Source organism: Setaria italica, chromosome III, assembly GCF_000263155.2.
Source record: "Setaria italica strain Yugu1 chromosome III, Setaria_italica_v2.0, whole genome shotgun sequence".
NCBI classification, from domain to species: domain Eukaryota; kingdom Viridiplantae; phylum Streptophyta; class Magnoliopsida; order Poales; family Poaceae; genus Setaria; species Setaria italica.
Window position 1 is genome coordinate 35337620 of NC_028452.1, and position 27633 is coordinate 35365252.

At 41.7% G+C, this 27633-nt stretch overlaps 1 protein-coding gene, 2 long non-coding RNA genes and 1 other non-coding gene across 4 annotated transcripts; 2 read left to right on the plus strand and 2 right to left on the minus strand.

The window, feature by feature from the left end:
• Positions 1-253: 253 nt before the first annotated feature.
• LOC111256856 lies at positions 254-2395 on the minus strand. The gene is made up of 3 exons (XR_002677166.1): positions 2310-2395; positions 1570-1616; positions 254-598 (listed from the first exon to the last, which is right to left on the minus strand). It is a non-coding gene; the product is annotated as an uncharacterized LOC111256856 (long non-coding RNA).
• Positions 2396-3512: 1117 nt separating this feature from the next.
• LOC111256657 lies at positions 3513-5103 on the plus strand. Its single transcript, XR_002676818.1, has 2 exons — positions 3513-3864; positions 3975-5103. It is a non-coding gene; the product is annotated as an uncharacterized LOC111256657 (long non-coding RNA).
• A 13135-nt stretch (positions 5104-18238) lies between these two features.
• On the plus strand, positions 18239-21378 carry LOC101784703. Its single transcript, XR_002676740.1, has 3 exons — positions 18239-18647; positions 18765-19735; positions 19926-21378. It is a non-coding gene; the product is annotated as an uncharacterized LOC101784703 (transcript).
• Positions 21379-23341: 1963 nt separating this feature from the next.
• LOC101783340 (serine hydroxymethyltransferase 4) lies at positions 23342-27418 on the minus strand. Its single transcript, XM_004962514.3, has 4 exons — positions 26415-27418; positions 24976-25366; positions 24785-24886; positions 23342-23825 (listed from the first exon to the last, which is right to left on the minus strand). The coding sequence occupies exons 1-4, from the start codon at positions 27306-27308 to the stop codon at positions 23581-23583; spliced, it is 1632 nt and encodes a 543-aa protein (XP_004962571.1). The 5' UTR covers positions 27309-27418; the 3' UTR covers positions 23342-23580.
• Positions 27419-27633: the final 215 nt, after the last annotated feature.

The following is a 27633-nucleotide window of genomic DNA, read 5'->3' on the forward strand; positions in this document are numbered from 1 at the left end:
GCCCAATTCTCTACTAGTGTTAGTGTATTATATACGATAATACTAGACGAGTGCACATGTGTGTTACGGTTACTTGTAGAGTAGAACTACCATGCATATTATGGTAAATATTTAGGCAATTACGAGAATCCAGTTACGCTAACAACGAGACCGATTACCATAAACTAATTACTAGAACTCGATTATATATTGACTATACGATATAGAATGCGAGTTGCCACAATCTGGCATTTTCATATATACAATGGGTGCATTACGGTATTGGCATCACAATATGCCCAAGAACGATTGCTTGTATTGCCGTGTCCAATGAAAATATCAAACATTTTTTTTTGTAAAATAAGAAAAATGTGTATGCACACGCCAAGCACAAACAAACTTGTACATTTGTCTCTATGATAAAGGCAACAACGGCAATTAAGACGCTGTCCATATTCATTTTGAAAATGACGACCAGCCATAAAGATCATTAAGGAGGCCCGTGTGCTTCAACTCCAACTCCAGCTTCTCGTTATCATCATCATTTTCATGTGGTCGGGCCACGACGGCAAGACTAGGCCTTGTGGGCTTGTGGCTGCGCATAGTCTTCTGCAGGTGCCTATGCATTACACCGAAGCATAATAGAAGGAAATAAGCTCACGGGCACAGATAAACCACACAATGTATATGTCGAAGTTGCACTAAGACAGCAATGGTTGATGATAATGTTCAGACTATGATTTTCGAGAAACATAATTAATGATAAGTAATTGACATGAATCCATGAATTTACCATATATAACATTGACCAAATTGTAGCATAATTCAAAAAGTTTAGTATCACGCTACTTATAGAACCCAGATCCAGATAAATAAACTACATCCCTATAACCTGGTATTAATATAATTCAAAAAACTAGTAAAAGATATGGTTAATTTACCACATAATTGATCAGTCAAAATTACAGTAACACAACAATGGTGGACGTAATTTTCTGACTATGATTTGCGATAAAGAAAGTGCTTGACAACTAATGAACATGAGTCCAAGAAACTACTATGGTTAATTTAGCACATAATTGATCAGTCAAAATTACAGTAACACAACAATAGCAGACGTAATTTTCTGACTATGATTTGATAAAGAAAGTTCTTGACAACTAATGAACATTAGTCCATGAAACTACTATAACATTCAATTCCATCAATATTAAAAGTTTACTAGTGAATTCCACATATATAACATTCAGTTCCATCAATATTAAAAGTTTACTAGTGAATTCCACATAAGTCGAAAGGTAGTAAAGTAATTGGTTAATTTACCACTGTGCAGGGTCAATGGAGGCCTAGTAAATTACGAAAATTATTTACTATGAAGCCTGATAATTTACTATAAGAGTGATAAATCATCCAAAAAATTATTTGTACCTAAAACCTATGCAGCCAGCTGGTGCCTAAAGTACTAAACCTGCCTGTACATAAAATAGATGGAATCAAACAAAGGTATATGAAAACCTGGGGCGATATGCAGCCTGCAGGTATCTAAATTCGACTGAATTAAACCATATGCATCAACAGAACGGAACTGACCCTTCACTAGTGAACGGTAATTATATGAATAGACTGGTTCCCTGTTCCTGCATTTGTTGTGAATGAAAATTAGAACGAATAAACATGAATGATAACAAGTAGGACTGACCCATACTGATGAGAGACTGATAAACATTGTTTTTGCCTACAGTTATAAACAACTCTGACTAAATGTATGAATTATTCAGGTCATCAGACAGGCAATCAAACTTCACAGAAATACGTTGGCGTTCATCGTATACTAGCTCTTTCATCTCAGCTAGATGTGTAAATTTGATGTGCATCAGCTAATGATTGAAGATGTTTTACAATATATCTCATGACTATGTTAAAAGGGTATTGCATAGTTACAATATGCCCAAAAGGAGATGAAATTAGACAAATCCTAGTGGCAAAGCTTACTAAATTATACCTACTTTCTTTAATTGGGGATCACCCAATAAATCTGCTAAAAGAAATCAAATTCCAATCTGCAGTAAGGGTAAGCATAGAAAAGGCTGGATCTAGAGTTCTCTGGTCATGCATCCTCGGTGCAGGGTGAATCGAGGATGTGTCCAGCGGCTGTATTTGGCATAAAAAATCGTACTACTTGAGTTGCCACAAAATTAGGTGATAATGAAATCGAACTGAATACTGTATGTCGTAATGCAACTTCAGATCGGGACTTATGCCGATTCACTCTCTAATCTACCACTTCCTTCTACTGATAAAAACGGCAATTAAACATTGATTAGGCTGACCAGTGGATCTCCGTGGGCGGTTGGGTGGGTTCTTTGGCGGCAGGTAGGTATCAGCAGTAACTTGCTCCATGTCGTATGAGTAGCCGGGTCTGGATCGTCTCCTGCGCAATTTTTTTTTGGGGGGGGGGGGGGGTGGTTCGCAGATGACTGGAACGCGTATGGACTATGGGTGGCAGTGGGTCCCGCCCGGTGGGGTTTTCATCAGGATGCAAATGGGATGTTTTTTTTTATTAGGGGTGGCAATAGCTCCGATCCTCGGTGGGGATTTCATCCATTAGGGGATGCAAATGAGATGTTTTTAGTCCCCACAAGGAGCATAATAGGCAAATTTCCATCCTCCTCGGGTGAAGCACAGATTCTCCCCGTCCCCATTCCCCGCCAAGGTTCCCGAGTAACTCTTCGGGCCCAAGCCCACAAAAACTAGTCGGCCGCCCCCAAACGCCACCAAAACCTAGCATCGCAAGCGCGAGTCCCAGTCCGCGGTCCGCGCTTCTTCTCCCGAGTTCGACTCCCGAATTGTCGCGACTATCCTTCTCCCAGCCGTCGCTTGCCGCTTCCCCCGCCGGCGGCAACCACCGCCACCTCGTCCTCCAATGCGAGTAGACTCGCTCCTGTGCCTCCTCCTCCTCCTCCGACTCCATCCTCAGCGCCGCCTCCGCCGCGCTCCGAGTCCCGCTCCCGCGCCTCCTCCTCCTCAGCCCCTCTGCCTCCATCCTCGGCGGCACCTCCCGCCGCCGCGCCGCTGCAACCCCCGCGGCTACCCTCCGCTTCCTGTCCTCCTCATCCCCAGGTTCACGTCCTTCTCCTCACGATCCGCTCGCCCCCTTCGCTCGCACCGCCATGATGTGGTTTTTCGCGGTCCGCTCACCCCCGCCACTCGCCCCGTTGGGTGAGAAATCCCCGTTCGGGGACGGGGACGGGAAAATTCTGCTCCACCAGGGAGTAGAACGTTCAGCTCATCCCCGACGGGGATAGCCCTGTTGCCATCCCTAGTGTGGACGCCCGGAGCCAAGCCGAGACTACGAGTCCACCTGGTCATTGGTTAGACATGTCGAGCCAGGTGGGAGAACCGCGGTCAGATTGATGCATAGTCGGTCCCTATATTGGACTTAGCTGCAGAATAGGTCATTTTATAGCTGGCTACAAAGTTATATATATACATATACACTATACCCTCGCTACCGAACCCGAGCCTAACTTGCATCGCTTCTTCCCGGATTTTTATCCACCGTTTTTCCGTCGGTCTTTTTTCGGGTCGATCCCACATTTTGTGAACTAGATCGTGGGTCCTATCCTCCATCCGTTCAGTTGCTGGCTTTGCCCGTTCCGTCGTCGCTGTCCCTCTGCCGACGCCGGCGACGCCTGTCGCGACGCAACGCCGAGGGGAGGCCCGTAGCCGCGCGTCTCTCCCCCACAAAGGCAGCCGTTACGTTGAGCAAGCAGCTCTGGGGGATCGTCGGGCGGCGGCAGCGTCGAGCTGCGAGGGATCCGACCCGCGGGCGACGAGTTGGCCTGTGGCGGCGCCGTTCGTGCTACAGTATTACCCTGAGACTTGGTATGGATTAAATAATCGAAGTGGTTTTCCAATTTTGTCATTCTTGTTAATCTCGACTCTGTATTTGTTTGCCATATTCCTATCGTTCCCAATCTCAATGGATCGAACAGCAACAGAAGGGCAAAAATACAAGAATGGATCTGGGTCTCTGCTGTTCCATGCGTAGAACTAACCGACGAATCCCCTTTGTATGTACAAGCTGCCGTGGATCTGGACCAGCTGCCAGAATCCGCTTGGATGCTGGCTGTGCTTTGTATGTATACCAGCAGCAACGTCGAGGCTTACTCGACGAAGCACGGCAGGTTCTTAATTTTGCATTCTAATTGAGTGATTAGTACATCTGGGCAGCCAACAACAAAATGCGCCTCTTCCATGGGCCATGCGTGCACCTCTCATACTTATCCAGAATTGCTAATCATTTTTTGTAATTCCTAATTAGTAGCACTAATCAAAAGATATGCTGCCGGAGGCAGACCAAAACTTGTATTAACTATACACGCTTCTTTGATATTATCTATATGCTGCCGGTGTGCTGCCGGAGGGATGGAACCTGGCAGCTCTCCTGCTGCACACCAGTATAAGAACCAGCTCATCCAAGGGAGCACATCTGCCGTGCTGGGGATGTGTATGACAAAATGCACAGAAGGGACTGTTGTCAGATTTCGACAGAAAACTTCGCAGTACTTTCAGCTTTCAGGCTTGACCTTTCTTTCACTTAACAATCAGTTTGAAAATTTTGAACTGGGCGAATTGTTGATTGTTCCTTAGACAAAGGGATGTTTAACCTTTCCAAACAATTTACACTGTCAGTTGTGGCTACCAACTATAGCCAATTATTAGATAAGCTGTGGCAACCGACATTTATATTTAACTCATTGCAGTTAATTTTTCACCTACATTTCTAATTATTGTACCCAATTTTTCTGTTTGTTGTGGCAACGCCACCTCCCAGACATTATTGCAAATTCCTTGCCAGGTGACTGCACCGACCACCACCATCTCCTGCATGTTGTGTGTATGTATTTTTGACACATGAACTATGGATGATTCTGATACACACTCCAGTGTTGTTTGCCCCTGCATGGTTGGTCCAAAATCTGTGAGTTCTTTTGGATAGCGGGTGATTGATTCTAATGTTAAATTCTGTCGGTGGAAGAAAAATCCACAATTTGTGATTAATCCAGTAAACTAGTAATTAGGATATCTTCAAATTATATCAATATCCTGTTTTTTAGTATGTGATCCATCTTGTATAACAATTATACTGAATTTTTATTCGACGTGCCATGGCCTGAGGTTGTGGATCCTGTGAATCCATTGTTTCTTGGGATTAATAGTTTTTATTGATTACTAGTTGTTCAGAGTGTTGATACCTTGCTTCCGTGGTAGCTTCAGTGAGCAAATAGTGCCGCCATATTTTGCTCATCCTGAGGTGCTCCACCCACTCGCGGTGAGTGCCCGAGCGTTGTTCATATTCCTATTTTGAACAGTGTGCTGAATTAGAATAGTGCCACTCAAATTTGAATAGTAACAAGAGAATTTGAATAGTGCAGTGAATAGTATCTAGAAATTTATAATTTGAAATTTAGGTCGCTTGGATTCCGAGTTGTAGTTTCCCGTCGTTTCCATTTTCCCTGTACTGATATTAGAGCCGTGGTTATTAAAATTGTGAATTTGAGGGATTTGCTATATCTAGTTAAGATATTTGAATTGGTTACTACAACCTCAAGTAAGTACTTTTACTTCTAATGGAAAGTTTAGAAAGCAAGATTCATTATTATGAACAAAAGCTAAATAAAATACCAGAAGAATATAATACCTCTATGTTGTGTGAATGGCCTGCTATTCAAGAGAAAGAAGTTTATTTCATTAGAATGTTATATAAGTTAAAAAAGGATAGAGATCTAAACGACAAAAAAATCAAAACACAAGTAATAAAGGAGCAAAAAGCTGAGTTGAAACCAATAGACCTTGAAAGCAATAAAGCAAAAGAAGTTCCACCACAAAGTAATATCAGGAAAGATACTACTATAAATAAAGAAGCCCAAAGGAAACCTAATGAAAGGTACCTTTTAGAAAGCTATGAAGAAGAAGAAGAAGAAAATAATGCGCAAAATCACAAAGATTTTATGAACTCTCTTGGTGATGATGAAATACATAATTTAGAAAATGCTATGGATGCACTAGAAATAAAAGATGAAGAAAAAAGTGATTTAAAAGAAGCTAGAACCAAATTAATGGATCAAGGAGATTGTGATCATGATTGGGTAAAAGGAAAAGGTGATTATAATATCAAATGTGCTTTTTGCATATATTACCCTAGTCAAGATAATAGATTTACATGTAGTGTATGTTTAAAACAAGCATGTGCTTCATCTTTAAAGAATACTAATCAGAAATGGAGACAAGAAATAGAAATAGTAGCAGAAGATAAGATATTAGTAAGCAGAATCAGAAATTTAGAAAATAGGATAAATATTTTAGAAGTTGAGTTAGAAGATCTAAGAAGTAAAATAGAATTGAATACTAAGATTGAAGGAAATGTTAGTGGCAATACTGAGTTTAAATATCAAGCTATAGTTGATAAAAATAATGAAAAGACAATACAATTAAAAGATGCCTTAATTAATTTTGGCAGCAAATATATAGTTAGGTTACCATTTAAAGAAATTGTAGGAATAAGAATACCGGTAAAGGTAAAGTTAACACCTACTATCACTTACAAAATATTAGCATTAGTAGATACTGATTGTACTAAGAATATTATACATGATAAATATTTCGCAAGATGTCCAGAAAGAATGCATACAATAGATCAAGATAAAGCAGAAATATCTACTGATATGTCAGGAATAAAGAAGCTTCATAATTAGTTAGCTTATAACATTGAGATACAAATAAATAATACAAAATATATAATGGATGAGATCACAATAAGAGACCTATCTATGAGAAATGATGATATGATATTGGGATTGAGATTTCTGCAGTTTTCCTTACAAACAACAATTATACATGAGCAAGGGATTACTTTCATTCCTTATCAAGATAATATTCCATACATAATAGAAATGCGAAAAACCATAAGTTCTAATGTGGGAAAATCTAAACTAGAAGTTCAAGAATCTGATGATAATAAGACCATTGACAACTATGCAGACCAAGAATTAGGTGAAAGTATAGAAGAATTCCATATAGCAAATTCACGCATAGAATGTATCAGTCTGCAATTACTATCACCAAACTGGTACAGAGATATAAAATCTAAGAAAGATATAGACAAAATAGTACAAAGGTTAGAAGAAACCCAAATAATTGGAGAAATACCAATGAAATATTGGGATAAGAATGGTATAGTATGTAAACTTAATATAATAAATCCTCATTACATAATTAAGACAAGTCCTCTAGAAGCAACACCTAAGGATATAGAAGAATTCAAGATGCATATTGAAGAATTACTAAAGCTAGGAGCTACAAGAGAAAGTAGGAGTCTCCATAGGTCAGCTGCCTTTATAGTTAGAAATCATGCTGAAATAGCTAGAGGAAAGTTAAGGATGGTTATTAATTATAAAAGACTAAATGATAATACTATAGATGATGGATATAACATCCCAAATAAGCAAGAATGGATAAATAGAATACAAGGAAGCAAATATTTCTTGAAATTTGATTTAAAAGCTGGGTTTTGGCAAGTAAAAATGGTAGAAGAATCAATAGATTGGACTGCATTCACATGTCCTCAAGGTCATTTTGAATGGTTGGTGATGCCATTAGGTTTAAAAAATACCCCTGCTTTATTCCAAAGAAAAATGCAAAATATTTTTAATGAAAATCAGGACTTCATATTAGTCTATATAGATGATTTATTAGTTTTTTCAAAATCATATAAAGAACATATAGCTCATCTGGAAACATTCTTTAGAAAGGTAGAACAACATGGGTTAATACTTTCCAAAAAGAAAATGGAAATATGCAAAGAAAAGATAATTTCTCTAGACCACGAAATAGGTGAAGGAAAAATTTATTTACAAGATCATATAGCAAAGAAAATTTTGCAATTTCCTGATGCTATTAATGATAAGAAAACCTTGCAGCAATTTCTAGGAATAGTAAATTATGCTAGAAATTATATAGAAAATTTGGCAAAACTAGCTGGGCCATTATATGCAAAGTTAAGAAAAAAAAGGGCAAAAGCATTTCAATTCCGAAGATATAAAGCTAGTAAGAATCATAAAAGAAAAGGTGAAAGAATTAAAACCCCTAGATTTACCACTATTATTTTATTATAAAGACAGATGCATCTGAAATAGGATGGGGTGCTATATTAAAATAAAAGTCACATAAATACTCTCCAAAGGTAGAAGAAAAAAATATGTAGGTACGCTTCAGGGAAATATAAACTAAAGGCAATAAATAATACTGATAGGGAAATATTAGCTGTGTTTAATGCTATAAATGCTTTTAGATTATACCTAGGATTTAAAGAGTTCACAGTAAGGACAGATTGTGAAGCTATATGTAGATACTACAATAAAATTAATAATGCTATAAATGCTTTTAGATTATACCTAAGGACAGATTGTGAAGCTATATGTAGATACTATAATAAAATTAATAGTAAGAAAAGTTCAACTAGAAGATGGGTTTTATTTGAAGATATTATTACAGGAAATGGATATAAAGTAATATTTGAGCATATAAAGGAAAGGATAATACCCTTTCTGATATATTTTCTCGGTCATGTATTTTGCAGGAATGAAGAAAGGAGTAAGCCCAACAGGGGTTGACTGTTTTTGCTTTGGAGCAAAAAATAAGTTAAGAATATTCCCTCCAAACACATATAAATTTAAACCAAGGGATCATATTATACTTGATGAAGTACAAGAATGCATACTAGATAATTTCTAGTATCAATATAATAACAAAAGAGAAGATAAAAGATATATGCTAGCTATTTTAAATAGCCTAACTAAATATTTTCATATAATTAATGGGTTAATACAGCCAAAAGAGTCACCCGAAAATATAGAGAAAAAAGCTATATATGTCATATATAAAGGGAAGATTCCAGGAATTTATGTATCATTTGAGCAAGTAATAGCTCAAAAGATAGAAAAAGATAAAGATGGAGGAATAGCACTCTCATATGCTAGAAATATTTTGGGAGTAAATTATTTTTTAGAACCTGCAGCAAAGGAATATATTCAAAAATATAAAAAAAATAAGGGAAATTAAGTCAAGTTCACTTGGAATAAATATAAAAGAAGAAGGACCATCCAGAACTCCAACATATAAAGAGTTCTGAAGAAAGAAACAGATTCATCAAATGAAGAATATATTGAGAAGAAGTTAAAAGAAAAGTTTGAATTAATATTTCCCCAATGGAAGAAAAATTTAAAAGAAGAAATATTGAAAGAAATAAAGCTTGAAATAGATGAAAAATTCCAAAATATGCAAAAAGATATGAATTAAAAATGGATATACCAATATCTGATGATGATATGATGGATATTCGAGGTGATAGCCAAGAATAAGAACCATGAAAGGAATATTGTGAATTGTTGTCATGGTATGAACTGTGGCAATTAGAAGAACCTGATATTGAAGAAAGAGAATAAATGTATAACTTGCATAAAAGAATATTCTGCTTCACATAAGAATAAATTCCCTTTGTTGTCAATGTGTTAACAACAATTCGGCCGGGGGAAGAATAATACTACATGCCATGATTTTGTGATTGAAGTCTGCGACGTCAATCATTCGGGCGTGGAAGATCATACCAAGTAGCATCCAGAATGTCACGAGAAGATAGTGCGCGATAGAGGACATGGCAAAAGGAATAAACAGTGATTGTACTGTAGCCATGACAATTATTGAGGAGCAGAGCGCCGTCCAGCTGTCCAGGCAACAAAAGAGGTGCATAATTGAGGAGTCTCCCGAAGCCTCTACTGTGGCTATAAAACGAGAAGCCAGGCGAAGCATTGAGAATCATCAAGGAAGCATAACCACCACAACCAAGACAATCAGCACATCACCATCGAAGCAAGATCACCGAAGAAGCAGAAGACCTCCACCCACACTCCACTCACCAAATACTCCACGAAAACCACCACCACCTCGGAAGTGCTCTGAGGGATACCCACCATTAGTAGTAACACCCCACTACCATTGTATCACTCCACCACCTCTATATTACTAGAATAAAGGGAGGCCGTTGGAGCTCGTCCTGCCGTTTGTAAGGTAATTAAGGTTTGTGCTAAGTGCTTGGGGTTTCATGAAAGGAAAAGCCGTGTGTAAGCTTGTCTCGTGCAAATGGATTAAGCTGTCCTGGTAATATCCTTGCCTTTCCTTAAGCTCGTTCGTATGGGGCGATGTCTCTACACTAGGGACCCTAGAGGAGAAACCTCTGCGTGTGTCATTCTCGTGTTAGCCCTGGTAGCGGTGTTTTAGGAGAACTCTGTGTGCGCAGAGAAGTATTCCCTTCGGGTGGAACTGCATGGGAAGATGGTAGAGCCTGAGTCTTGTGTGCTAGTGGCTGGGGACGGTGAGGGTGAAGATCGGGCTGGCCTGGTTCTGAAGCGAGCCAGCGACGCATGCGGTGAGTACCGAGTATGAGTGACACAAAGCATAGCAGCACAATTGGCTGAATCCTTGGTCTCGCCAACCCACAAAGATCCTGAGAATCAATATAATTAAGCCATAGACCTAATCACGCACCCGCGCATATCATATTTGCTGAATAGTTGCTGAAAGCGACCTCGAATAGTTGCTCAATAGTGCAGAATAGTGAGCAAATAGTGCCGTCATATTTTGCTCATCCTGAGGTGCTCCACCCACTCGTGGTGAGTGCCCGAGCATTGTTCATATTCCTATTTTGAATAGTGTGCTGAATTTGAATAGTGCCGCTCAAATTTGAATAGTAACCATAGAATTTGAATAGTGCAGTGAATAGTATCTCGAAATTTATAATCTGAAATTTAGGTCGCTTGGATTCCGATTCGTAGTTTCCCGTCGTTTCCATTATATCTATATCTCTATATGTGTGTGTGTGTATGTATATCTATGTATGTATGTATGTCCCTGTGTGGTATATATGTGTGTGTATATATATGTATATATGTATGTATGAGTCTCATGTTATCATAACTTCCACACAAGATAAGCTGGTATGTAAGTCATTTTTCATCATGTTGGAGAGAGCATTGGTTCAATTGTGCAATAACCAAGTACAAAAATTAAACAGAGCGGCAACAATCATCATCTTTCATCATGACAAAAATTTAAACTATCACAATTAACCATATATCATTAGGTTCAGGTGATGCAATTTTTGTTTAACATGCCATGGTGAAATAAAAACAAACTCAAACATAGGGAATAAATAAAATAGAAAACACTAGGCACACACAAACTCACACATGCCAAAATAAATAAAGAAAAGAAAAGAAAAATCAAACCACATGTGAGCACATTTTATTTGGTACCTTTGGTCTCTAATCCAAGTCGTCCTGCACCTCTTCCTGATGTGGCTCCCCTGCTGCTGATGCTCATAATATCAGTGTTCATAATATTCTTGCCCGCCGCCTTGATACTGCTCTAGAGGGCAAATTCATATCAACCCAAACTAGTAGGCGATGCTCATATTCCCTTCTTCTATCCTATCTGCAGTTTCTCTCAAGGTGTTATTGTCTTGTATGTTCCTCTATGTGTACGCACCAATGGTGTGTGTGTGCCTCTCTCTAGTTGGGGCAGGTGGCAGAACTAAGATGACAATGTTACTGGTGGAGTTCTTCCCTGATAAGGTGGCAACAGGTACCCATGATAAGTATATGGTGGTGGTTGGTACGCCAGCTGCTGATATCCTTGCTGTGCGTACGGGCCTCCTGCCCATGCCTGCGCCAGCGCCTCATGCCATTCCTCCTGTTGTTGCCATCCTTCTGGGGGTCCTGTGTAGCTAGGTGCATTCTAGAGCTCAGTTCTCCAATAATCAGAGCCGGATGGAGGTAGTTGTTCTTCAACTGGTGAAGCTTGAGAAGGATGAAGCTTCAACAATTCTTTCAACTCTTTTATTTTTCCTTGCGGGAATGATTATCCCTTCTTCACATCAATTGGTCTTGCCCATAGAAAATGTTCTCAGTCTTCCATCTGGCAACTTCACATTGGTCACTCCCACAGTATAGTTTTTTTTCTTCCTCGCCACCAATTAAATGAGCATTTTTCATGGTCCTTGTGTCAATGCTTCCTCCCTTTATTATCCATTCATGGAGTCTCTCAATATCCGGCTTCAAGAATGATGCTATCATGGTGAGGTAGCATCCTGAGCCAACAGCTCCACTTCCAGATACAGCTTTAGCTAGCCATCTATTCATCATCATATGAGAGGGGTCGATGACTTGCTTTCCCACTACTGCACAATAGAGCCAATTATTTTCCATATCAATAATTTTTGTCTCCTTCATTCTTCCTAGGATACGGTGGCTCATCCAAAAATGAAATATTTGGAGAATAAGGTTGCAATATTTTTCCTCTGTTTGTTGTCTTCTTTGGAAATTTTACCTCAAAATTCTTTTATGTCTTCTTCTTTAACTCTCAAAATTCTGGCCTGAGTATTGAAACTCAGCAAATTTGTGATGCCTTCAAAAGTGATTATCCTCTCTTTATCCTTTACTCTAAAGGATAGGCATGGTACTTGCGCATCTCCTTCCTCATTCCATCTCATGACTTTTTCATGGTCATGAACATTTCCACAGTAATATCTTTCTGCACACTAACACGACCATTGATGGCAAACTGCACCCATCCAACATTGCCCAGAAGCCTGTATATATCATTATGAAAACAAATCTTCTGGAGAAAATCATCATCAAAATCATGGTTTGCCACAATTCTTTCTTCAATTATTTCAAGCCTCTCCTCTTCTTGCTTGCTCTTAATTATGAAGCCGTACTTGGACTTCTTCTTAGTAAACCCGCGACGAGAGCGAGTTGCTCTCCTTGTATCTTGGGATGGAGCTTCGGCCGTTCCACGCGGTTCATCAAAACGCATGGAAGTGCTTCTCGTGTCCCTCATTCCACCGAGCAGGCAGTCGCCTCGGGGTGTCGCCATGTCGTGATCGTCACCCCGCGGTGACTCAAAAACTGAGTGTGGCCGCAAAGCACTCGGTGTAGATGAACCCGAAGCTGACGAACGCGACTTGCTCAACCTCTAGAAGAGGTTGCCGATGCTCTTCATATTGCTGCACACTCAAAGAGAAATACTCCGCCAAGGTTTCTTACTGATGAGAAATGCACGAGAGCAAGGAACTACAAGGCATATGCTGGAATTTTTGTGTGTGGTTGGTTGGTCGAAATTTTTAGTGGTGTTGTGCTTGTGTTCTTTATGTTTTGAGTAGAGAATTGAGTGAACAATGCAATGAGTGACTTACCTTAGGGGCATAAAAAGGACTCAGGCCGATCGGTCTGGAGTGCACTAGGCCGATCGGCCTGGTGTATTTTCTCATCACCTCCATGTCTCCTTACTCCACAAGCCTCCATGTAAATAATTGTACTATTTTTCAGAAGCTCCATGTGGTGGCACCACCCAAATACTCTCATCCACTTCTTTGAATCAGAAAAGTTATTATTTTGCTCATTATTTTTACTTTATGTGTCATAGGTGTGTCTTTTTTTTCAAAAATATTCCACCAAATTGTAACCTACATAAACCATGCATGGCTATCCACTCCTTTATTTTTTCTTTTGCATACGGTGGTAGGTAAGAGTGGCACTATAATGTTCCTGTGAACTCAAATCAAACCAAATGAAACTTATAAACCTTTCAAATCATAATTAGATACTTAATTTTTCTCTAATTTTGAAAATTAAAAATTATTATGTACGAAACTTTGATTTTTCGAACCGTGAGAGAGCGGAACCAGCGATTACGCCGACGCCCGACGGACAGTTCGGGATATGGTGTGAAGCATGCCGGCCCAGGGCCCATCTAGTGCCGTTCAGTGTACAAAAGAGTAGGAGACGTGAGCCCGTGTCCAAGCTCTCCTCGCGACTCCAATCGAAACCTCACGCAAACCCTAGCTCCTTAAGCTCCAGGCAGCGGCGGCGGCGGCGAAGAAAGGAGAAGCAAGATGATCTACGACGTGAACTCACCCCTCTTCCGCTCCTTCCTCAGCCAGAAGGGCGGCGCCTCCGACAAGAGGTACTTACCGGCCCATCCCTCCGTCTCATACCAGAGGCTCCCGTTTGTGCGAATCCCTTCTATTTCCATTTCCTTGTTGGTTGCTGGATTCGATTTCAACGGGAGCTGTTGAACCTCACTAACCTTTGCAATATAAGCCCTAGATTGTTTGTCTTGCTGGTTCCCTTGCGGCGTTTTGTTCTTCCCATTCCTACCAAGAATGGCTGGGTGTCCTGTGTCTCGGATAAGGAAGTGTCTTTCTATCACAATTCCTGGGGGTAGAGGATTTACGGCATTATTAAACTCGATTGAGCTGGTAGGGGGTGATTGGAGACAGGTGAAAGTTTTGTAGGGATTGCATCATTACAAAGTGCGAGTTATTGGGAGGCAGATGAAAGTTTTGTAGGGATTTCGTCATTGCTATCGTGCGGATTAATGAGTAGTGTTGTATTGGTTTTGAATTTTCCATACGAATAATTTGAATGCGCAGTGCGTGGTGGTTAACTGCGAATTCTGTAGAAAGGTCTCAAACTTCTTGACTTGGGTTTATGCAGATGGTCTGACAACAGTTTAAAAACTGTTTAACTACATGTGAATATTGTACCACAGAAGAGTAGCTGATTGGGACATCAGGAATTGCCATAATTCAAATGGTTGGGAGTTTGTAAAAAATATAACAAAAAAATGTGTCAATCTTTCAACCCCCTGTGACTCTGTTGAGCACTTTGTTGCTGTACCTAGTCATCGAGAGGCATGTTTTTGCCCTTCTTGATCCAGAGAACTAATTCTTTCAATTGGAATGAATGGTGCAACAGTTTGCATCAAGGTCATTAAAACAATGAGATCTACATATTCTCAGCTCTCTTATTTCCCTCATTGAAGGTGTAGACTGCTAGGTAGTTGTTTACCTTCCGTATGAACCATTCGAAGAAGTGCATGTGAACATAGAGCACAATTCTAAGCATGACCTCAAATTTGAGCCTACTTTATTCAGTTGGATTATAATTTCTGGAACATATTAGCTAAATATGCACCTAATGCCTTACTTTTGCCATGATTACTAGTATCATGAGTTTATTCAGTTGGATTTATAATTTCTGGAACATATTAGCTTAGTATGTATTCAGTGCCTTACTTTTGCATGATTGCTAGTGTCATAAGTTTCAAGCTCAAAAAATACCAGTAGGGTGCATGTTCTTTTCATTATTGCATAACCTAGAAGCTATGCTTAGCAAACTTGTCCAAGCATTCTTACATTTTGTGTGGATGTTTCTTCTGTGCTTTTGGTTTGATAATGGTTATTGTTTGGATACAAGGTTATGCATTATATCATTTCTTTTAGACAGTGATGATTATAGCATGTTTTTTAGAATTCTATTTGATGAAGTTTTTATCAGTGGTTGTGACTCATTACTTAAATCAGCTAGAAACTATAGCAATACATTGTACAAGCACAAGTAATTTCAAATTTCAATTTAAGCAATATAAAATATGCCATTGTTCAATTTGAGCAGCCCTGGTTATGTCCAAATATCTAACCTGAACCTAGTCTAGTATGTCTGCTCTCAATTGTGTTAAAGCTGTAGTCATGGGTGTTTTGATGTTTTCTAATCTACTAATGATGTGACATAAGTACATAGCATGCCATTTGCACAATATAGCATGTTTTGATACCACTTGTCTGAGTCTTATCATGATAAGAATGCAAATTATCAACTTGGGTGTGTTCTGGTCAAGAAATGGGTCTGTGTGGCTACAAATGTGGATCAAAAGGGTAGTGCTCTTTGGGCCATTAATTTATGATGACAGCTGTAACTTGATTCCTTGTTGATTACCCAATTATAAAGATAGTAATTGTATGAACTTATAATATGTTTGGAAAAGATAAAGCATCACTGATTCTTTCATCCTCTTTCTAATGGGTGAACCACATTATGCTTTCTGATCATAATAGTAAACTTGTAGAATATTTAGTTGTTTATGCTCATGTCCTTCTAGCCTATCGGAGTATATTTGAGCTCAGTGAAATAGCCCTCCTAGCATAGAAGAAAGAACCAGACTGATTCAATCTGAAAAACCGTGAACCGGCGACTTGACTAGTCCGGTTGACTTAGAAAAAATCAGTTCAGAAAAAAACCAGATCAAACTGGCATATTCCTCCGCTGTTGGGTTAGCCAGCTGGCCCAACATAGCAGTCTGGAGGCCCAAATCATAAAAGTGGACGAAAATTAGAAGGAAAAGTGCCTTGATTAGCCATCTGCTGCAATTGCTCTTTGTGAATGAATGGACTATACACATTATATGTACTTTATTGGACCGCAGTTGAACCAATGAGACCACTGGTCCAACCACCGAGCCATCGATCCAGCAGCTCAACTGGTTTGATCTCCGGTTCGGCTTTTTGTTCGATGCCTTCAAGGGTGAGGTGGAAAAGACAGTACAATGCAAAAGAATAATCCACATTAAGCAGCAAAAGCTACCCTGAGGCTGAAGATAGTACTTCACTTGTATGGTACATGATAATACATCATGTCATGTCCTGGGTATTGATGTACCTAAACTGCACATTGAGTCATTCTTGAGTTGTGTGTTTTGTGTAGAAGATGGTGATAAAATGTCTAGGAGTATGTTGACATGATGTCACTAATTGTATAAAAACTATGGTGGATTTTTTATCAGATCTTTAAAATTGTCAAATGATAACTTGATTGCACTCAATTGAATGCTGCTATCTGTGTGCAAAACAGTTCTGTGCTCAGTTAAAAAAAATGCTTCCCACAGTTTGTAGACAGCACTAGGTTTATCTTGACTCCCAGCTTCAAGTGAGCCCATGTCTATTCTCAGGATGCAATTGCTGAGGAACAGTTTGTAGTATTTCTATATCAAAACATGAAATTTATTTTGTTGTGATTCTGTTGAGATAACAGCCCATTACAGGTTATGCAAGGTTAAAGAATGTAATGATTTGTTTTTCTGTTCTCTTAATTCATGACCCTGTCTATGTTCACAGAGCCTTCAAATAATTTACTGAATCCTATTTCATTGTAATTGAATTTTCTGTTCAGTCTAGTGAATTTGGGCTTAACCACGCACCATTGACTTTTTGCACTTTGTGTGACAGGAAAATGGAAGAGCAAAAGCCCAAGGAGCAGAAGCCCAAGGCCAACGAGAACAAGCCTGTGATGAACGAATAATTGTAGCAGCCGAATCATGTGATTCCTGTTGTCTGCATACTGCTACCTAAATCGAGTTGTACGAACCTTTTCTGGTGCATTTGACTACTTGTTATTGAAGTGCCTTTGTGGAACCTGATTATGCTCATGCTCATGTTGACGTTGTGAGATGATCCAGAAATGCCCATTGTGCCCCACCCCCACCCCCACCCCATTTTCTACGGGAGCCTTGGCCGGATTGCCTTGTGGCTGAATGAATTATTTATAGTGCTACAGAAGTACGAAATTGACGTGTTCAAAGAACCAACGCCCATTTCTTCAAAAACCGCCAACTGTGATCCCTGACTGCAAACCAATTTATTTTTCCCATCAAATTGAAAGAAAATTAAGTACCTTTTGCCTCGTAACTGCTGCGCGACAGCGCGAGTCTGGATTTAGGGCATCGGGCGAAAAGCTGGCATTTCTAATAGGGAATGCTAACTTAAGTGGCTAGATTATTCCATCTGTTTCTTCTATCACGGCCATATTTTAGTAAAATTTGAGTGGAATTATTTTACCAGTGTTGATAATATAGAAATTGTTTTTTAGCAAACAGGTGTCGGCAAATTTACAACCACTTTTCTTCTTTCAAGTATACCACCAATTTTACAAGACATATCTTTCCACAATGCATTTCCAATAATTGACTAAAAATTGGCTGAAGATAGTTTTGTACAAAACCACATGGCTAGTACAATACTAGTACCATTGACTTTTCAATTACTTTGCGACAATATATATAGGATGAAAGTGGTACGGATATTATCCGTCCGTTCGTCCGATCGTAGAGGTTTAGAGGCTCGAATGGATAGTTCATATTTGAATACGGATATTGTGAGTATCTGTACTGTATTCGTATTCGTATCCGAATACTCAAAGTTGGAAATCTAAGATCTGAATAGGTTGATTATAATAATCGACCCATCTTGACACTGTTGTATCCGAATTCGTTATATCCGCGTATATCTGTTCGTATCGGATCCGTTTTCATCCCTACGACCAACTATTGGGTCATTGGGTTCCTTCTAACACAAAATTCCATGAACATTTGGGTTCGATCTTCTGATTCGATGCGGCTCCTTGCACTGCTGGTGAGCCTACCGCCGACCCAGTGAATCCGCAGGGTCCCTGGAGGAGCATCGCAGTAGATTGGGGTGCCGGACGGAGAGCGAGTTGGGAGGCCGTAGCGCTAGCAGATCTGGGGGACGCCAACGGTCTAGCTGGGGAAGTACATCGGGCAAGAAAGGGGAGGAAGTACGGGCGGGGCTCGCGGTCAACTCGCCGGAGAGGAGGGTGCTGATGGTTGGCGGCGACGAGGTTGGGCGAGCGCATATCGGCGAGGGGCCTCGTTGCGCGCGCGGTTGCGCTCAAGGTCTAGTGGAGCGTCGCCGATTGGTATGACACTACGGCACGCACGCAATCTCATTTCCTCTTGATGCCTCATTCAATCTTCATTTCCTTTTGATGCCTCATGGCCCTTTCTTGATTTTTTGTCGCTCTTTGATTTTGTAGTACTCGCAGACCTGAATCTGGGACTTGAAAAAGGAGACCTGAAGAATTCCTGCATCGCCATGGTGGTTCCTGGTAGCAGCAAGAAAGTGGTTCTGAACAACTGATTGCTAGTGTATCGACTCTGCACAACAGCACTAGGCACAGGAAGGAGTTCAGTAGATGGAAGGGATCATGGTGAGTGCCGCCACAGGGGCGGTGAACTCCCTTCTCACCAAGCTCACCGCTCTCATGGGGGAGGAGTACAAAGCACAAAAGGGCTTATTCCGCGACATCGCCTTCCTTAGAGACGAGCTGAGCAGCATGAACGTGCTCCTGGAGAAGTTGGCAGGGGTGGAGACACTCGACCCTCAAGTAAGGGAGTGGAGGAACCAGGTGAGGGAGATGGCCTACGACATCGAGGACTACATTGACAGCCACATGTTCCAGCTCCACTGTGAGCTGGGCAAGCCCAGTGGTGCGAAGGAGTTCTTCCGCAGGAGGGTCCGAAAGGTGGACTTTGGAGCTTAACGTGAGATTGCAGGGCAGATCCAAGAGATTAAGGCCCGCATCATTGTAGCAAGCCAGCGTCATGATAGATACAAGGTTGATGAGGTGGCAGTTGGTTCTGGTAGCGCAAATGTTGTGTCAATTGACCCTCGTTTGCCTGCCCTTTATGTGGAGGCAGCCAACCTTGTCGGAATTGACGGTCCCAGGGAGGATCTTATTAAGTTGGTCACCGATGAAGAGCTCTCTGTCAGGGTGGTCTCTATTGTAGGTTTTGGAGGATCTGGCATACTGTAGCTAACCAAGTGTAAAAAAAATAGGTGGCCAATTTAAGTGCCAAGCTTTTGTGTCAGTGTCGCTAAATCCTGATATAAGAAAAATTTTGTGGGCTTTACTGGCTTAGTGAAGAAAGAAGACTATGCAATCACCAAACAGAGTGATGAGGAGTCGCTTATCAATGCACTGAGGAGCTTTCTCAAGGACAAGAGGTAAGCTACTATGATTGTACTCAGCCAGTCAGCCTGCTAAAAATGCTCTTTGTTCCCATTACCATTTTATATTCATTAGTTGGAACTTCAGCTTCTATCTAATATCAATGAAAAATACTTTTCATAACAGATGTTATTTGCATTCAATTAATTGGGTCCGATTGACCTTTAGAATCTTTTCCTGCGATAGGTATATAATTGTAGTCGATGATATCTGGAGTATACAAGCATGGAAGACTATCAAATGTGCTCTGCCTGAGAATTCCTTCTGTAGCAGAATAATAGTGACAACAAGAAACATTAGTGTCGCCAAATCATGTTGCTCACCTTACCATGATTTTGCATACAAGGTAAGGCTACTAAGTGAAGCAGATTCTGAAACTTTATTCTATAGAAGGGTTTTTGGCTCTGAGGATAAATGCCCACTTCACCTGAAGGAAGTTTCAACTGAAATCATAAAAAAGTGTGGTGGCTTACCGTTGGCAATCATCACAATAGGCAGTTTGTTAAGCACTAAATCAGATACCAGAGAAGAGTGCATCACTGTTAGAAATTCAATTGGTTTAGGACTTGAGAAAAATCCAGATGTGGAGGAAATGAGAGCGATTTTATCTCTTAGTTATAATGATCTTCCACTTCATTTGAAGACCTGTTTATTGTATTTGGCCATTTATCCTAAAGATTATGAGATCCAAATGGAAGATTTGGTGAGGAGGTGGATAGCAGAAGGATTCCTCAAGGTTGAGGGTAGAAGAAATTTAATGGATGTAGGTAAACTGTATTTCAATGAACTTATAAATAGAAGTATGATCCAGCCACTAGATATCAGCTATAATGGCTAAGCAAAGGGAGGCCATGTGCATGATATGATCCTTGATCTTATCAAATCCAAGGCAGTTGAAGAAAATTTTATCTCCTTTAGTGGTGATGAACCACATATATTGGTCTCCAAGGATAAGGTTCTTTGACTCTCAATTGACTACTGACCAAGAAAATGTGATTCCACTGTCAACCATGATTACTGCTCATGTCCGATCCCTTAGCATATTTGGATGTGCCCAACAAATGCCGCCAGTTTTGGAATTTCCAGCCCTGAATGCTTGCTCTAGATAGGATCCAAAAGTTAGAAAGTGGTTATCTTAAAAATATAGGGAAGTTGTTTCTCTTGAGGTACCTAAGGATTAAAGGAAGCAACATTACTCAACTTCCAGAACAGATAGGGGAGTTACAGTGTTTGGAAATACTGGATCTACATGGCACTGGTATAAGAGAACTTCCGACAAGTATTGTTAATCTTCGACAATTGAAATGGATGCTCACAGATGGTGTGAAATTGCCCCAGAGTGTTGGGAAAATGCAAGGTACGGAGGAAATGTCATGTATAGCTATGGATGAGAGTACCCCCTTAGATTCTTTGCAGGAGCTGGGAAGTTTGAGTAGACTGAGAACCCTTGGTATAAAGTGGTGCATTAGTGACTCACATGTTCATAAAATAGCCTATGTGCATAACTTAGTTTCATCACTCGGCAAACTTGGTAGCTCCAACCTTCGGCATTTACATGTGAAAACGGATGGTCGTCTGGTTCACATCCCATTGGATTCTTGGTCCCCACCTCCTCGACTGCTGCACGGATTAATACACACCTCTGATTTATGTATCTGCAAAATTCCAGAGTGGCTAACCGCACTAGTCAACCTTAACTATCTTCAGATCAGCATTAATACATTGAGACAGGAAACCCTCCACGTCCTTGGGAGCTTGTGTAACACCCCGGGTGCCACAAAGGTCCAAGATGTCACTAAACATCCTTCCCACATGTTGAAGTACAAAAACTCGACAACATAACCCCATAAACAGAGTAAAACATGGAAGCAACAACATAAAAGATATATGTAAAGATAAACCACACACTAGCATTTAATGAGCAACTTAACAAAATAACAAATAACAAAGATCAAGCACACTCATTATTAAGAAACCACAAATGGTCATACTCATTATTAAGAAACCACAAATGGTCACCGCAAGACCTACACTATGTTCGTTACAACAAGACAACTGTATCATTATTATTATAAATAGAAAGTGGCAAAGATGTGAAGACGTGCAGCTAATCCCATCCCTTCAAGCAAAATATCTACTCAAGCACCTGGGAAGATAAAATGGATGTGAGAATAAATCTCAGCAAGCAAACTACTTTAACAAGTTATTTAAACTATGAGTTCATTATTCATCAATTTAAACATAGATACAGGATAAAATAAGATAAACCAAATCATTGTGAAAGTCATCCTCATATGAACAAAAATGAATAAACCACAACCGTTTATTTACTTCAGATGATCAAGACCTCATACCCACTTCCTTGTCGATGCATAATACTCAAATATATAAACCACGATGAGTGCAACTGCAATGCAAATGCCATATCCACTGCTTCCATACCCAACACGGTATGAGTTGCATCGTACCCCTCCTCAGGCAACGTACGATGTTGTACCGGTACGGTCGCGGCCGCGGCGACATCCACAAATGATGTGCAATGCAATATGATGCAATGATATGGTGCAACTACGAGTAAGTTTACCACTTATGCCACATACAACCACGTACATAAACATACCTCTTTCCTCATGATGAAATAAACAGCCACATGCTCAACATTTATGAACATATTTAAAAGAACAAGTTAAACTTCAGTTAATTCAATCATATTGCTTTGGTTGAGGTTCTGAAGTTTAAGGTGTAGGTAGGATGAATCATGAATGTGTGATCTGTGATGAACTTGAAATTTTCAATATTTGATGAACTTCAAAGTCTAAAATTGTGAATCAATGTTTCATCCTAACTTGGTGAAGTGTTTTTTCTCTTGACGAGCTACGGGCCGGCATAGCACGTCAAAATGGCTGGGCTCTTCGGGCCAGCCCAGCACAGAAAAGGCCTTACAGGCCTATGCTTGGCAGCCGGTGAGGCCCATGGGCCAGCATGACATGGCATGACAGAGTTGTCGTGATGGATCAGGCCTGGCACGAAAAATAACGGGCCATGCCGGACCGGATCGGGTGGTCCGAATGGACATCTACTAAGCTTGGCCCAGCTAGATCCGGCTTGTGGTGAGCAGAACTCAGCCGAGCAACGCGCGATGGCAGGCAGAGCATCTCCAGGGAGCGGTGCTCGATGGGCGGCCAGTGGAGGCAAACCCTCGGGCAGGCTGAAAAAGGGGCAGTGGGGTGGCGGAGAGGGAAGGTGCGGGTGGTGATGGTCAAGGTGGTGAGCTCCAGCAGCCAGCGAGCGGTCATGGCACACTACAGGTGCGGGAGGAACAGGCCCGGGTATTGGGAGAGGACACGAACTCTCCGTCTACTTGAGGAGAGTTGAGAGGAAGAAATATTAAGATAACCATAACAAAATATTGGAGAAAGAAAGAATTATTAGAAAGCTGCTCTTACCCTTTCTTCGGGTTTTTTCAAAAGAGGGGACGGGACCGCTGGATCGGAGATGCTATAGCCAACTGTTTTGATTCAACTATTTTTTTTAACCTTGCACTAAAATTCTTAACACGACCGGCCTGTCAAGACGACCAACGAGGGAAGTTTCATCACTGGGAACTCTTGGAAGAACAAGGCGAGCGATTATCACCCACGTCATGCATGCTCTCCACCATTATTATTCTCTAATCATACACAGCAATTCCAACAAAACGGACCAAGTCGAGTAGCACACCAACAGAAAGGGTGGCTCTAGGTAGAGCAGTTAGCTCTAGTCACCCGAAATTCAGATACACCTTTCAGGGTAGCACTAATGTTCCGCAGCAGTAAAAGGGGTTTTGCACCGATGTCGTAATCTAATCCTTGTACTTCATGTCCGACACCCTGAAGCCAGGCATCTCAAACGAAGTGGCAAACTTCTCAACCTCCGCCCTTAGGTCTTCGATGTCCTGGTTGTTCACCAAGCCCTTCTTGAAGTCCTTGAGAATCTTGCCATGCCCCTCCTGGACCTTTAAGCAGATGGTCACAGCCTGGTGAAGGTACTCGGCAATTTGCACAAAGTCCTTCTCAACCAAACCCCTCGAGGTCATTGCAGGTGTACCTGGAACAAGTGTTCAGAGAAGATAATGAACTTGCTGCTAAGCTATTGGAATGTCAACAAATAACAACTCAAGAGCCCACAATTTGAAAAAGAAACCATTCCTGTAATGGCTTTGAATATGGTCGAATGGATGTAGCACCCTAAATCTTCTTTACAAAAAGCTTTCATAATGAGTTTGTGTCTATTTTGTTCTTTTGTAACATCTCAATGATGCAGATACAGAATTGCCTAATCAACTGAATGTTAAACATGCAGGAGCCATTCTGAACATTAATAAATCATTATAAACATGGAAACATTGACATTGAAATGTAACTGAACCGCAAAAACAATAAATTTACTGTAGCACATTCAAACGCCATAATGATCGTATGTTGCTTTTTTTCTGGAGCAGCAACAAACTACAAACAAACTTTAGGCCTTCAGAGGAATTCTAGAAAATGATAATGTAGTCCTTCCATATGCAAGGTTAGTCTTTGACTGCTATATCATGGCCCTTCATAATTAATTGAAAAAAAGAGAACAGGTAGTTTGATTACTAGTATGTTGCAAGAAGTTCCAGAATTTAAGGTTAAAGTACTCATTTGTCCAGCAGAAAAAGAAGGAACTAAATTGTGCTGTTTGGACCAAGGGTACCTAACTAGGATTAGAATCGTTCAGACTTAAAAAGGCCCTATTCAATGATAACAGGAAACATCATTGAATGGGACCAGATGCAAATAGCCTACACGAAAAATCATGTAACAGTATTAGGTCATTTTTTTGTGTTGGCCCATCTCACAGCTCGCATACTCCCAGAGACCACAGTATATGACAAGTGATAGGATTAAATTTACTGACTCATAGCCTCTTTCCTTCCCAATAACGGTAAAAAAGCAGCGGTACCATATTTATGCACATCAGACCACACGATATGCCTTGTTATGTTGTAAATCTGTTAGCTAGAAAGAGATACTGACCAATGCGCACGCCGCCAGGTGATAATGCACTGCTGTCGCCAAAGACAGCATTTTTGTTCAGTGTAATACTGCATAGGTCGCAGAGCAGCTCAACTTTATTACCTACAATTTCAATAAACCTACATTAGAACAAGTTTGTACAACCTGCTAAGGGTAAACCAAAAGATGCCAACAAATCCTGCAGTGCATACCAGTCAAACCAAGAGGACGGAGATCCCAGAGAACAAGGTGGTTCTCTGTTCCGTCAGTAACCAACTTGTAGCCCTTACTCATCAAATGGTTTCCAAGGGCAACTGCATTTGCCTTGACCTGCTGGATATAGGCCTTAAATCCAGGTGACATGGATTGCTTCAAGGCTACAGCCAGCGCAGCAATCTGGTGATTGTGAGGACCCCCCTGGAGTGAAGGGAATACTGCGAAGTTGATCTTGTCCTCATAGTCATACAGAGAACCCTCAGGCTGGCCTTTTTTGGGAGGCTTCGGGCCCTTCCTGTAGAAGATCATACCAGACCTTGGCCCTCGAAGACTCTTGTGGGTGGTAGTGGTAATCACATCTGCATACTCAAAAGGATTTAAAGCTTCCTACAGAACAGTGAAGGGATTAGTTAATATATGAAATATAAGAGTTCTGCAGCAATTCTATGGAAACTTGAAATTCTTGCAAAATTCCTTTTGAAATTTTTGCACTCCAAAATTCCCCTGAGGAAACAACAGCATCACTATGGTCTCTTATCCAGAACACATGCACTCACTAATTCATTTGTATGTTTATACGCCAATGATTAGTTATTGGTGCAATAAATGCGAAATATTTCTGTACATTAATACTTTTCAGAGATTCAAATATCATAGGAATTTAGAATTGTCAACAGATTTGGCCAAACCTGTGCACGCCAACCCCACCTAAACAGATAGTGTAGAAATTTTCTTTCAGACAATTCTATTTTCTCCCTTGGGGCAAAATTCCTCCCTTTACTCCTAAAACTTTTTTATGCAAATCCCATGGAAGAAATTGGCAGCTCCTAAGCTATTTTTCAGGAAAGAAACCAGCAAACCACGTCTTTGTAGTGGGAAAGAAACTTTGACATTCCCAGACAATATGTATAATGATTCTAGATCAGAACATAACACTGGCCCAAATACAGAGCTAGGGGTGTCAATTGGACACCCTAAGGTCACCATTGACCCTCTTTAGTCCAATTAATAGTACAAGTTTTTCAAAATGTGGCACATTTTGGAAAACTAGTACTGTTAGTTGAATTTAAAGAGGGGCCAATTTGGTGCACCCTTGGGGGGGGGGGGGGGGGGGGGGATTCGCACCCCCTATGCAGAACAGAACAGAAAATAAGAATTAAGACTTTGCATCAACTATATATCTAGCTAAAGGCGAGTAACACCAGCTGACGGTGTGTTGATTCCTTCCCTGATAGAATCAAGTCATTTCATATGTCTGGACTCTGGAGGACTACAAGCCCTGTGGACCCGCCGTGCTCAGGAAAAATGCACTTTGGTATCAATTACACAGGTAATCACAACCGAGGTAAACATTTAGATTGATAAAGCACGAACATAAATTGCGCAGCAAAGCAATCGATAATTTAAATGCCTCGTGAAACGGACAAGTTGGTACCTGTGCGGCGACGAGACCACTGATATGAGCCATGTCGCAAAGCAACATGGCACCGCACTTGTCTGCAATAGCCCTGAGCCTGGCGTAATCCCAGTCCCGCGGGTAAGCGCTCCCGCCGCAAATAATGAGCTTGGGGCGGAAATCCATGGCCTTCTCCTCCAGCCTGTCGTAGTCCACGTATCCGGTGTCGGAGCTCACCTTGTACGGCAGGCTCTCGAAGTAGATGGACGTGGCGGAGATCTTCTTGCCGCCCGCCGTGTAGTACCCATGTGTGAGGTGGCCGCCCGACGGCAGGTCGAGTCCCATGATCCTGTCGTGGGGCTGGAGCAGCCCCGTGTAGGCGGCGAAGTTGGCCGGCGACCCCGAGTAGGGCTGCACGTTGACGCCCCAGCGTGCCGGGTCGAGGTGGAAAGCAGCGAGCGCGCGGGCACGGCAGAGCTCCTCGACCTCGTCGATGACCTCGTTGCCGCCGTAGTAGCGCGCCCCGGGCATGCCCTCCGAGTACTTGTTAGTGAGCGGTGAGCCCAGCGCCTCCATGACGGCGAGCGAGGTGAAGTTCTCGGAGGCGATGAGCTCGATGCCGGCGCGCTGCCGCCGCTTCTCGCGCTCGATGAGGTCGTAGACCTCCGGGTCGGCCTCAGAGAGCGGGGTCAGCCCCCAATCCGCCACGGCGTCCATCGCGGCCGCGGCGATGGGGGCGGAGGCGGTGAAGACCGCGGCGGCGGCGGAGAGGCGCGCGGGCCTGGTGGCGGCGGCGGAGAGGAGCGGGAGGCGGAGAGGGGAGGTGGAGGCTGAGAAGGCGCGATGCCTGTTGAGAGCCCCGGAGACGGCGCCGGATGCTGCCGCGGCGGCGGCGGGGCGGGAGAGGTGGTGCGGGGCCATGGCGGCGGCCATGCGCGCGCGAGAGGTGCTCGGTGGAATGCCGCCACGGATGGCGGCTGCGGCGCGGGTTGGTTGGGGGGAGGAGTGTGACGGGTGTGAATGGGCCGGTGCTGGGCTGGGCCGCGGCGCAGCGGGTTCCCCGGTTTATATATAACGCGGTGGGGGTGTCGCGGCCGCTCGTGCGCCGCTCTCTTTTTCGGCACCGCTGATTCCGGCGGCTGTGTGCGATCGCGCGGGTCGAAGGATTCTCGTTGTTTAGATTTTTTTTCTTTTTTTTAGTTTATAAAAAAGGTTTCGTGTTCTATCTCTAGCTGATTCGGGCGTGTCTCGCGCTGGT